The following is a 12,186-nucleotide window of genomic DNA, read 5'->3' as shown; positions in this document are numbered from 1 at the left end:
TGCCTTCTAGTCAATGTGAAACTAATCTTCTTTAGTTTATTCAGTATCCACTAGTTGGTGGCACGTGCGAAAAACAAAACCTCCAGAGAAACCCTAGGAAAAAATATGATACATTGACTGGGCTGGCCATTCCTTTAGAATTCTTCGAAGTTCAAGTATATAACACGATGATTTTGTACTATGCCAGTGACACAAATCGTAGATCGCGATCAATTAACCGATCGCAGTGGATAGAAATAAAAAATATAATCCAATTTGTGGAGAATGCCAAAATTTTCGTTAGTTAATTGCTTAATTTAGTTTTAATTTGCGTTTTTTTTATAATTAAAATTATTAAAACTGGTGCATTTTATTTAAGACAGAAGTATACTTATAAAAAAAATGTGATAGGATAGATCGATCTGAAAATTAAATAAACAACGAACTTGTATGGTGGAAAAGGTTGCAGCCTTTGTGGTAGACCATCCGAAGGGTACCAATTACAGGTCATGATTTACTTTAAAGGTGCTACAACATGAACGCACTGATTTATGACAAGTGCATCCCTTCAACCCAGCATATCAATTTGATTTTCAAAGATCAATGATATTTTCATATCACTAATATTTTGTCGAGGAAAACCCCCTACTTTTTAAAGATAGTAGTAACAGTATGAAGTCTCTCTCAGTTTCCCAACGTCAACTAATGTTGGAGTACCTCGGTTTTTGCCTACATTTTTTTCGCTTGTATATCAAATTACCATCTTTCATTAAATTAAAATTATATCCATATTATTCCACGTATGTATATTCTGCTTTCCAGTTCAACAAAGCCTATCTTGCATAAACAATTAGAACCCGTGGTGGAATTATTTGACATCCACCACAAAGTTTTGGAATTGATCTTCGGGTCACAATCCTGTGGGAGGCAAAGAACGCTGGCATAATAATATTCCATGGATATAAGACCATTCCATGGTCTCATATCCATGGAATATTATTATGAAATTAGGGAGTTATCCCGAGAACCTCAATTATATTCAGAACAGAACAATCAGAGTAATCAATAACCCTCTCTCTCTCTTACAAAGCCTCGCGGTTGGGACTTGTCTTTCTACATATATTTATAATAACGTTATTCTTCTGAATTGGCATCTCCAATTTCACCCCTTTCTTCCAAACTCGTTGGCTAATCCACCAGAATCCTTTCACAATTCAATTCTAGCCTCCTTAACTTTTTCTTCTTCATATATTCTCTCTATGTCTGTTTTCTTTGCAGTTCGAATTTCCAGAAAATCACACGTCAGTACTTAAATGTTTTTCCGTCTTCCCAATGCATAATGTTAAAGCAATACGTTAAATGTTTGACTAAAAGACAGCGCGAAAATTAGGTTTTCTACACGTGCCAATTTAAAAATAGATTTTAATCAGGATATCGCTATTATTATTAAAAATAGGAAACTAAATGGGCAGGTACAAAGAATCTGTTAATTAAACAGCGCATTTTTACATATATGCACATAGAACTCTCTTACCAAAAAATGCTTCCAAGACGTAATTAATCAGACGGAGTTAATTGAGAGATTGTTATTTGTGACCATTTGCTGTAATCGGTGAACAGTAACTGCTCTTTTATTGGGGTAGTTTAGCAAAGATAAACCGGAATAAAGTTGCTTTCAATTCCTGGAATGAAAACAAAATGGAAATTGAAAAAAATAAAAAATAAAATAACGAGCTCAGATATCGATGGAAGAGGGCGTGACGTAACGCCTAACAACAGCGGCAACCATGGCAATAACCAACCGTAGTTGGTCCAGTACTTGTCTCAAGAACTGCAGTAGGCTACGAGAGTTATTGCAGCAGATACGCAAGAATCCTCTGATCGTTAATATCTTCTGTTTTTCCGTTCTTCCTCGGGTTTACTTTTCTCACCCAAACGAGATTTCTTCCCCAGATATCGGAGCGCGTTCCGCACGTACTCACGATGCGTGATTCCACGTCTACCTGAGTGCCTGTACACTGTTATCGACTGCCCAGTTTCCACCAATCGTGGCCCGCCCATCCCATTCATGCTCGCAGCACGAGCGGCTGTTATTCCCCCCTCTCCGCTCGTATCTGTGGGCGTAGTGCGCTCAAGGGTAACCGAACAGTACCTCTACGCCTTCATTGTTAAACTGTGCGCGTTTCTCACGTGGCAGAGCGGTCTTCTGTAATCACGATTGCCTTAATCAACCCCCGGCGTTAATGTGCTATGGTTCGGCCGATCTTCTCGTCTGGTTCCTTCGTGTATGGTAATGTCCCATAATTATCCGTCGAAGCTCCTCGAAATTGCGCAGGTATGGTAATATCGCCAGTTAAGTGCGGTCGTGCCGATCAAACGTTTCGAGAACCATTTCGGCTGGAGGTCTCGCGCTGGGAGAAGCGAGCGAGGAAAGCTCTTTCGTAACTCGGTTTTCGCCACCGTAGGTGTATCTTCCGAGTTATCCGTAGCGTGGACTGCGTGCGATGGATATCCTCTACATATCCGACTACCCCAACGTCACCCAGGAAGTTCTGGTCCACCCTCGTCCAACCACAAATTTGGAACTGTACGTGGCCACCATACTCGGTCCCAAACGGCTTCCGCTCAACTGGTTGATTCCTCTGACAGCGATGTATGGAATTATTTTCCTCACTGGACTGGTGGGCAATGCCTGCACCTGCCTGGTAATAGCGAGGAACCAATACATGCAGACTGCCACCAACTGTTACCTCTTTAACCTGTCCGTGGCCGATGTGCTCACCTTGCTGTGCGGTGAGTAGTGATGATGTTTATTACTTTTAAATCGGATGGTGGCAAAATTTAGGATTATTTGTTAACGTAACGCCACTACTTGATTCATTTTATTATTGTTCTGCCTGTATATTGATTGGAAAGTTTTCTATAGCTCAAGGGGCAAACAGTACTGTGGGTTTGGTTGAATTTTCAAGATCTGAACAAAGCAATCCACAATGAAACAGATAAATTTTTTTTTACAGTTCTGTGTGATGTAGTCGTCAAAGAAAGTAACCGTGGATGGACGACTGTATTTCAGATTAATTTCGTTTGAAAAAGAACCCGGTGTTTATATTTTAAATACAAAATTAATCATTGGATTACAAATTTTGTATTGCTTCAAGTTTTCTTAGGTTTTTGACTCTGAGAAAATTAGGTTACAAAGCAGAGAATAAGAAAGGCTTAACCTAATGTGATAGAATGATATTTATAAATACAATAACAATTTGTTCATCATCTTTTTAGGAAAAAGAGTGCTTAACTTTCGCCACGCGAAGTGTGCTCAGTTTCTTTAAATCTGTAATATTGATAGCCATACAGTGCAAGTAAGCCACAGGCTTTTGCTGTGTTTCTGGTAAAAGAGAAAAAAAACGAGTACATAAGAAAATACAAATTATTTGCTTCCCTTCAAAATGTCACCTTAACTACCTGTTCCAGCAATCAACGACTCGCTGGCTAAAAGAACACTTCCTACAATCTAATCTAAACCTCGATCCCTGAAATTTCAATTTATGTCCCCTAGTTCTAGAATTTTTCCCTTCAACAGGGAAACTTCAGCCGCCTTTCATTTTACTAACCCCTCTCAGAGGCTTGTAAACCTCAATCAGGTTGCCAAACTCTGTAGTCCAGATAATCAGAGTCTTTCCTCATACATCCTTCATCCGCTCTCATCATTCAAGTTACCCATCTTTGGTCCCTTTCAAGAAACTCGTCTTTTTTCAGATGAGGTCTCCATACTTGAACACAGTATTCCAAATGTGGTCTTACGATTGCCTTATACAGTGAGACTATGACCGCCATATTTATGCAGGATAATGTTAGATAAATCATCGATAGGACAAGATGGGCTTTCCTAGTTGCCTGTTTACACTGCTCAGAAAACTTCATATCTGCCCGTATTATAAGTCCCAGATCCCTTTATTCCTCTACTGTTTTTCATTCAACCCCACTAAGTGTATAATTTATTTTGGGGTTGCTATTCCTTAATTGTAAGACCTTGCATTTTACTGCATTAAAACATAGCTTTTCTGATTATTCTTGTAGCCTGTTCAAGTCTTCCTGAAGTAGCGCTGCTTGGTACTGATCATTAGCGACTCTACCAATCTTTACGTCATCTCTAAATTTTGATATCAAACCTTCTCTCCCATCGTCAATTCATTTATGAAAATGGGAAACAACACTAATTCAAGAACCGTTCCTTGGGGAACCCCACTGCCGACTTTACACCAATCTGAAGAATGTCCATTAATCTCAATCCTCTGCCTCCACCCAGCAATTCTTCTTAGAATTATTCCAGCTTATACAATAACCTCTCATGAGGGACTTAGTTTATTTGTGTATTAGCAAGGCATTTGACTAAGTCGAAATTGTTCCCTACATCCAGCTCATGAATAACTGTGATTTACCCTTAACAAAACCCCGTTGTATGTTATTCAGATTGCACTCTTAATTATTCATTATAAGAAATTCCCTACCACTTAAGTCAGGCTAACCAGTCTGTAGTTACCAGCTTCACTCTAAAACAGCCTTTATGTATTGGTGATAGGCTGTCACTTCTCCAGTGCAAAGGAATCCCTCCCAAATCCAAAGATGCCCTCATAATTAACTTCAATATTATAATACACTCCCTGGCCGCCATCCTCAAAATTACTGGGTATATGCCATCATCTCCTGGATCCTTACTTGCCTTTACGCTCGAATGTTTTTCTATTCAACAGTCATTTATAATTTCGAAATCACTAATTTCATACTCCACAACATTGCTCTCTTAGCCAGTGATTTCTTTTACGCAGCCTTGGCCTCTAACCTTATCTGTGGTACTATTACAAATCAACTTGTAGCTGTTGTAGGCTTCAGTACTATTCATCCCTCGGTAACTGTCCTATGTACGCTATCTTTTTCTGCTCTCTTTGACTGGCCAGCTCTGCATTCGTCATCCTGAAATATTTTTTTAATGGAATGTAGGCGTTCATGGCTTCTGTGATTTTCGCTTTAAAAGGTATTCGCCTTCACTCTGCAATCCGCCCAATTAAGGGATGCCATATAGCGCCTTAAATTATCAAAGTCTCCTCTTCTGAAATTTAAAACCCGTGCCTTTAACTTTACATTTAACTACTGCAACATCTTTCTTCATCTTCCAACTGATGGCTGCATGATTACTTCCTGACAGTGATTCTTGTATTTTAAGCTCTGTGATGTCATGTAATTCGTGAGTAATGATGAGACAAAGAATATTCTCATCCCCAGTGTTATCTCTGACATGTTGGTACAAATAATAATCATCTAGTTTATTTAGAAAAAAAATTTCCTCAAGGTTTAGTTTCCCACCCACTTATTCCAATCAATCTTGGGCAGATTAAAGTCACCCATAATAAGACATTCGCGCTTGCTTACCATTTTTACAATTTTATTCTGGTCTTGCTTACAATTTTATTCTGGTCTGTAGATTACTCTCACTCTCATTGTTCCTTTGCTTACAACTAACTTACATCACACAGATTCTATGCTGGCAGACGTAACTTCAGATCCGCAAAAGACCCACCACCCCTTCAAATTTCACTAAATACATTATACATACCATAGTTAAACTCTTCATCCCCAATTCCAAGTTGGCACCACCTCGTTAGTCCTATTATATCAGCATTACTTTTCCTAACCGGGAGTTCAAATTCAGCCATTTTATTGAGTTAATGTAGACACAAGTTAAGCCTAAATATTCTCTATACTTTACTATTCCTATCTTTCACATCGCACTCATTTGTGACATCCTTGGACTGTATTGTACGTGGATTTTTTAGTAACCATTATTAAGGAAAATTTGAACTTTAGAAATATTACAAAACTTAGATTTGCAATATTACAGAAATGAAACTGTTGACAAACTTTAACGGCTAGAGAAGTTTCATTTAAGCTTTGGAACGAAAGTTAAGAAGTTCACACCAAAATATCGATAACAAGGGCTGTCTGAATATTAGCTATATTCAAAAACTTGACTAAACAAAAAAAATAAACTAACCTGTGTGACTATATGGATTCAATTTATTATATTAAATACAAAAAAACTCAAAATTATCCCAAACACTAACCTGCTATGAAGTTTCCAAATGCACAGCCAAAATATACAATGATGTACAGCAATGTGCTACACGTGTGCGCTGGTTAACGTCCACCTAATAGTAATATTGGGGATGGTTAACATGTTCAAACTTGTCTGTCTGCCTTCCACCTCTCTCTCTCTTTCAGAAATGCACAGTTAGTGTTCGTGCATATTGTTTGTTTCTTCTGTGCTTTGCTTAACATTGTATTATTAAAATGTTTAAACAGAAGGCAAAGGAAGAATCTGAATTACTCTGACTAAACGTGGATATTCTTTGTACTTTGGCTGCAAGTGTGATCGGGAAAGATTTGAGTTCCACATATGTGCTGTATTACCCAGACCACAAAAACTGAGAATGTGTGATTAACTGGAATAATTAAAATATGCTTTAAATATCAGATACGTCCAGTAAAAGCAAGCACAGCATCACCTGCAATAAGGCCTTTTCTACGTAATGAAGACTTAGCGAAACTGGACCCATAAAATCATGCATAAAGAAAGCAGTGATGAATATAGTGAGGATTCTTGTGTTGCAGACTTTTGTGTACTGTCCTCTTCAAAAGATTAGAAAGTTATGACATTCACACTTAATTAAGCAAAACGAGTTGACTGACTTAGGTCATTATTTAAACTAAACTTATCTAAAGAGCAAGGAGACTTGGTTCTAGGTTACAATACTGAAAGTTTTCCAAGATCTTCAGTTCAATAAAGTAGCATGACTTTGCTTCGAATGTCGGTGATGCTCTAAAGGTTCAAAACACTGTGGTTTTCTTTGTTAGTTCGCCAGTCGTGCAGCAGTTTAAAAAAGGGAGGAATAATTTTTATCATGGGGAAGTAATATAAAACGTTTCATTGGTCGAGCCAAGAAATGTTCATGTTCCATTTTTGCATATAAATCTTGATTAATAAAGAAGGAAAAAGACGTCGCTATCTAAGGGAAGTTGTTTCTAATTTAACAGGAGCAAAGTTGAAAGGAGGAATTGTCACTGGGTCTCAAATAAAGAAACTCCTTAAAGATTATCTGTTCGAAACAAATCTACAAGATAGTGAACTAGCAACTGTGCGGGGATTTCTTGAAAGAAGATAATTACGAATCCCTAGCGTCAAGTTCATTGCAATGTTATAAAGATATGGGCTACTTGAATATCTTTGAAAATTCATTTCTTCTTCTCCATATCAGTTTTTTAACTAAACGTTTGGGAAATGTAAGTAATGACCAAGGGGGAAGGGACCCTTCCATCAAGACATATCTACGATGGAAAAGCAGTACCAAAGTAACTGAGATAATGCTATGATGGAAGAGTACGGCCGGTTTCTTAAGAGAGAAACAAAATGGACTGTGAGAGAACTCTCTGAGCGGTAAGCATTTATAAAGAAATAGAATATATGATATTCTATTTTTATGTGTTTTATGTTTGATTAAAGACAGCATCATGTATTATTGTATGATATTTGAAATTTATTGTTCATTAAGTTATCAAAATATTAGTATATCTTTAAATGGAGAAGTGATGGAGACGTATTTTTGGAATAAGAAGTTCACGAAAAATGAAGACCTGATCGCCAAGTGATCAACGAAGAGATAGAGTAATACCCGCGTTTGAGCTGACCTTAGTCTGACACTGTCCAAGGGTCTCCTACATACATGAATGAAACCGAAACCAAAATTGCCCTTTATGAAATTAGATGGTTGGCACGCTTCGCTCAATTCTCTGCCAATCGAGACAAAGGGCTATCAAATAAAATTCTGACTAATTTTGGCTGATCCTGCCACTCTCAGCGAGTGAAAATATTAATTTTCAATCATCGATCTCATTTAAATTTGAACTCTTTCGTCCAGAATGTATATGAAGGTTCTCAAGAAGAAGTAAGATTCGTTTTTCGATTCTGTGTAAACAAACAAATGAAATAAACATTAGAGTGTGGAACCGATCGCAGTTTTACTCTGGTACATTAGCTAAATGCCAGAAGTTTAAAAATATATATATATATATAGAATAGCAATAAGTAACAGTAAGTAATTTCGAGACAAAAGTGGCATTTTCATAATGACAAAGGATTAATGTCACTCCCTCAGCCCAAGCTATAACATAAGTTATCAAAACTGTTCTTCAGTACGTTTATTCGGGATATTGGCCTCAAGTTTACCACCTACAAAGATGAATCATATTATATCATTCGAAAAGTCTCAATCTTTTATTAACCAGAATTTAAAGAGTTATTTGTAAGATTACGTAATTGAGCTTTTGCACAAATGACAAATTTACATCGTAAATCAGGATATTATAAGCACAGATGAACAAGTAGTGTAATGGATTTTAAAAAGAAGTTTGTGTTTTTATTACTTCAGGTATACGTTATCAGATCCTGAAGCTATCATTTTGTTACTGAATGAGGTGATAAAATAAGAAAGCATGTTACCAGGAAGAGAGTTTATTTAATTAGTAAACTAGTTGAGCAACAAATGGCGACAAGTAGACCTGATTACTCATGTCTTCAATTTGGCAATAAAATATTTTTAAAATTTTGATTTATTGAAAGATATTTGAAACAGTTTGTTATTTGTTATTTGGTTTTTAGGAGCATTGGCTACTAAGGCCATATTGCTCCGGGATATGCGGTGGTCATTCCCTGTCCTTTCCACATCCTCCGTATTTGGTGGTGACGGGTTCGAACCCCGGTCTAATCAAGAAGCGTGTGCTACGCACTGCTGCTCCTTCCCACCTGGCTACGTTTGAAACAGTGCGATAATCAATGGCGTGTATCTTTCAGCAGTCCCAGTGATCTCCCACAAAGCTGTAAAAAAAGAAAAATCTGCCAAGGTCAGATGAAGGTGTGAGTAGTGTAGGTGTTGTTGTTTGTCTGGTCACTTAGTTACTGGAAGGAGCATCCCAGCATCCATCCACCGCACGAGGAGCCGCGCCACATCATTGGAGGGACGTCTGTCGGAATGAATGCCTTTTGCTAGGAAGGAAGGAGAGGACCACAAAGACGGGGTCCCTCAAGCCACTAGTGGGAGAACATCCAAAGACAGGTGACTGAGGACATCAAGAGTACGTGATAGAGGAGATAGGAATGAGTTCCCCCGCGTTAGGCCAACTTGTGCAATCCATTCCTTCCTCCCCTGTGATAATCCTGTTTTTCGGATAAACATTTTACAGCAATTTTTAGACTGTTCATCCTTTATTAGCGTATTGATGAAACTATTTATAAAAAGGTATCACCCAAAAGAATGTGCACATTATTTGCAACATTCTGTTTTAATAATTGAAAACATTAGTTTGGGGTGTAACTATTATCTGCCATCGTATGAGTTAAAAGATAAATGAAAGCGTGAAGGTTTATTTAATGGAGACAGGAGCTTGTTCGAATGAACATATTTCAAATTGAGGAAAAGGAAAATGCGGTCGAGGCGTCATCCCATGGAAATTTCTAACGGAATGCAAACTTTAAATAATGTGAGATTTAAATTCTTAAATCATAAAACCTTTAATACTACCCGTAAGTTGAAGTGCTCATTATTTTACCAAAGTTAATAATCTGCCTTTAATTTCTTAAAGAATTACAGGTAATTCACAGACCTTTCGTGGTACTTCCTGTACCACTTCTTCAGTGACTGTAAAGATAGAAAAACTGGAAAAGCACTAGAACTTTACTAGTTCTGCAATCTTTACCGTCACTGAAGACGTGGCACAGGTTTTTAATGTAAGGTTATTTGCAAAGGAAACAGAAATCCAGAGTTACTTATAACTTAGGGAGAGGAGCTGAAAGCAGTTGAGGAAGAAAAAGACTTCAAGATTATGATAGAATAAGATGTGAAATTGGGCATACAGTGCAAAGAGGTGGCTTGGAAGACATGTAGTTATTACGACTTTCGGGTGGGGGAGAAAGATGATCTTGTCTTAGGTGAGTCGGAAAAATTGCTAGCTTGGGGGGATACAAGGATTAATTGATTAACAGTAGCCACTGGCAGAGATTAAAGTGATTCTTGCACTGCTTCTATTGGAATGAGCAGAAGCCTGAAAAACAAGATGCAGGGTATTTCAGAGACTGCTGGGAATCATTTGGGTACAAGTAAACACATGGGTTGTGTTAGGGTAGCTAAGAAAAATAACAGGTGCATGTATACTTGCGTGTACACCAATGCTAGGAGTTTGGTAAATAAATTTGATGAGTTTCGATACTGTTGATGAATTTGAGGTATTGCTCAAAGCATCAAAGGCAGATATTGTTGGGATATCAGAGACGTGGTGTCACACAGATATAAGGAATGCTGAACTGGAATTTGGGGAGTTTGTACAATGTGTACAGAAAGGATAGGACGGGAGGAGGGGTTATGCTATTAGTTAAGAGAAACATAAAATCCCAAGGAAGTGAAGCCAGTCGACATCGGTGGACAGTGCAGGGTCGAGTCAGTTTGGTGTGACATAAGCATTGGGAGATTTGCTGTACAAAATTGAGAGTAGCAGTGTGCTATAGGCCTAATGACTCTGATGAGTATAATAAGAAACTGTACAGGGAAACAGTGGGCCAGTACATCAGAGAGTCTTATAATGGGGGATTTTAATTTCCCAGATATTGACTGGAATTTGTGGGTTGGTCACTCACACACTAGCAAGACTTTTGTGGATTTATTGGATGATTGTTTTCTACATCAGCATGTTCGGCAGGCAATTAGAGGGAGGGAGGGAGGAAGGGAGTAATACTCTTGATCTGATTATCAGTAGTGATTCCTCATGCATTAAGAATCTGCAGATAAAGGAACCACTAGGTGGCAGTGATCACAGTGTGCTGAAGTGGGATTTACTCAAAGTGGTAACTACCATCAGGGGTAAAGGAAAGGGTTATTGCTTTCGTAAAGGCGACTACGATGGTCTAAGACAGTATTTAAATCCTATACAGTGGGACCAACTGATGATGTTACCAACAGCAAATTCAAAATGGGAACCATTCAAAGAACTTATCTTGGAAGCTACTAGGCTTTACATACCAACTAAGAAATATTGTTCAAGGTTTAGGCCTAAATGGGTGTCAGATGAACTAATGAGACATATGGCAGAGAAGAAAAATGCATGGGATACATATAAATTAACACGTGATACAGAAGCCTATGATAGATATAAGCTGGTCTGTAACCAAGTTACAAAGTAGGTTAGGCAGGCGAAGGCAGATTATGAGAAGTTCTTGGCAAAGGATGCAAAGAAAAACAGAGAAGAGTTCTTTACCTATGTAAAATATAGAAGGAAAGGGATGAATCAGATTTGGTCCACTGGATATTAATGGTTCAACAGTTGAGGATCCTGCTCAGGTTGCTAACAAACTAAACGAGTATTTTGCATCTACATTCACATATGAGGAGTTATTCAGGAAGGAGAATGCCAGAGGTGAAGTAAACTCTGGCAGTGAGCTAGATGATTTTGTAATAACTGAGAGGAAAGTGGCAGAGGAATTGTTGAGGATAAACATAAAAGCTTGCAACAGTATCAAAAGCTTTCCTGAAATCCAAGTATATGATATCAAAATTATTTTTGACATTCAGTTCCTTTGTGGCCACATCATAGTATCCAATCAAATTTGTCAGACAAGACTTTCCCTTAACAAACCCACGCTGTGTCTTAACTATTACTGCAGTCTTGTCTAGATGATCCAGGGGCTCACATATGGTGAGTATGGGCTTGGCACACCCAATTCCTGAGCTGGATATTATCATTCTTCTCTTTCTTGGTGATTTCCTTCTACTTATCTATCTCTCTCTCTCTCTCTCTCTCTCTCTCTCTCTCTCTCTCTCTCTCTCTCTCTCTCTCTCTCTCTCTCTCTCTCTCTCTCAGGGTAACTCGGGAATTTTTTTTCCTCTGGTGCAGCATAAGCCACAGGCTTCCTTGCATCATATAGCTGTTAATAATAATAATAATAATGATGATGCAATGCTTCTTTAACCAGTGACAACATTATTTTCTCAGGAACACAAGTCAAACTAATAGGTCTATAGTTACTTATGTACACCTTTTGAACCCCCCCATTGCGAATTGGGGATACATTTTCTAACTCCAGTCCATGGGGACCTCCCCTGAGTCCAA

At 38.1% G+C, this 12,186-nt stretch overlaps 1 protein-coding gene across 1 annotated transcript in view; it reads left to right on the top strand.

Moving 5' to 3' along the window:
• Window positions 1-2,145: 2,145 nt before the first annotated feature.
• Window positions 2,146-12,186, top strand: part of LOC150079177 (neuromedin-U receptor 2-like) — a 52,276-nt gene continuing 42,235 nt past the window's right edge. Inside the window, exon 1 of the mRNA XM_090382848.1 lies at window positions 2,146-2,772. Within this exon, the coding sequence (XP_090238974.1) occupies window positions 2,484-2,772 (289 nt within the window). The 5' untranslated portion in view covers window positions 2,146-2,483. The remainder of the gene's footprint in view (window positions 2,773-12,186) is intronic.

The sequence above is a fragment of the Mastigoproctus giganteus genome, chromosome 10, assembly GCF_048544385.1.
Source record: "Mastigoproctus giganteus isolate SK-2022 chromosome 10, ASM4854438v1, whole genome shotgun sequence".
Taxonomy (NCBI): Eukaryota; Metazoa; Arthropoda; class Arachnida; order Uropygi; family Thelyphonidae; genus Mastigoproctus; species Mastigoproctus giganteus.
Note: the sequence above shows the minus strand (reverse complement) of the source record. Positions and strands in the feature narration are given on the sequence as shown.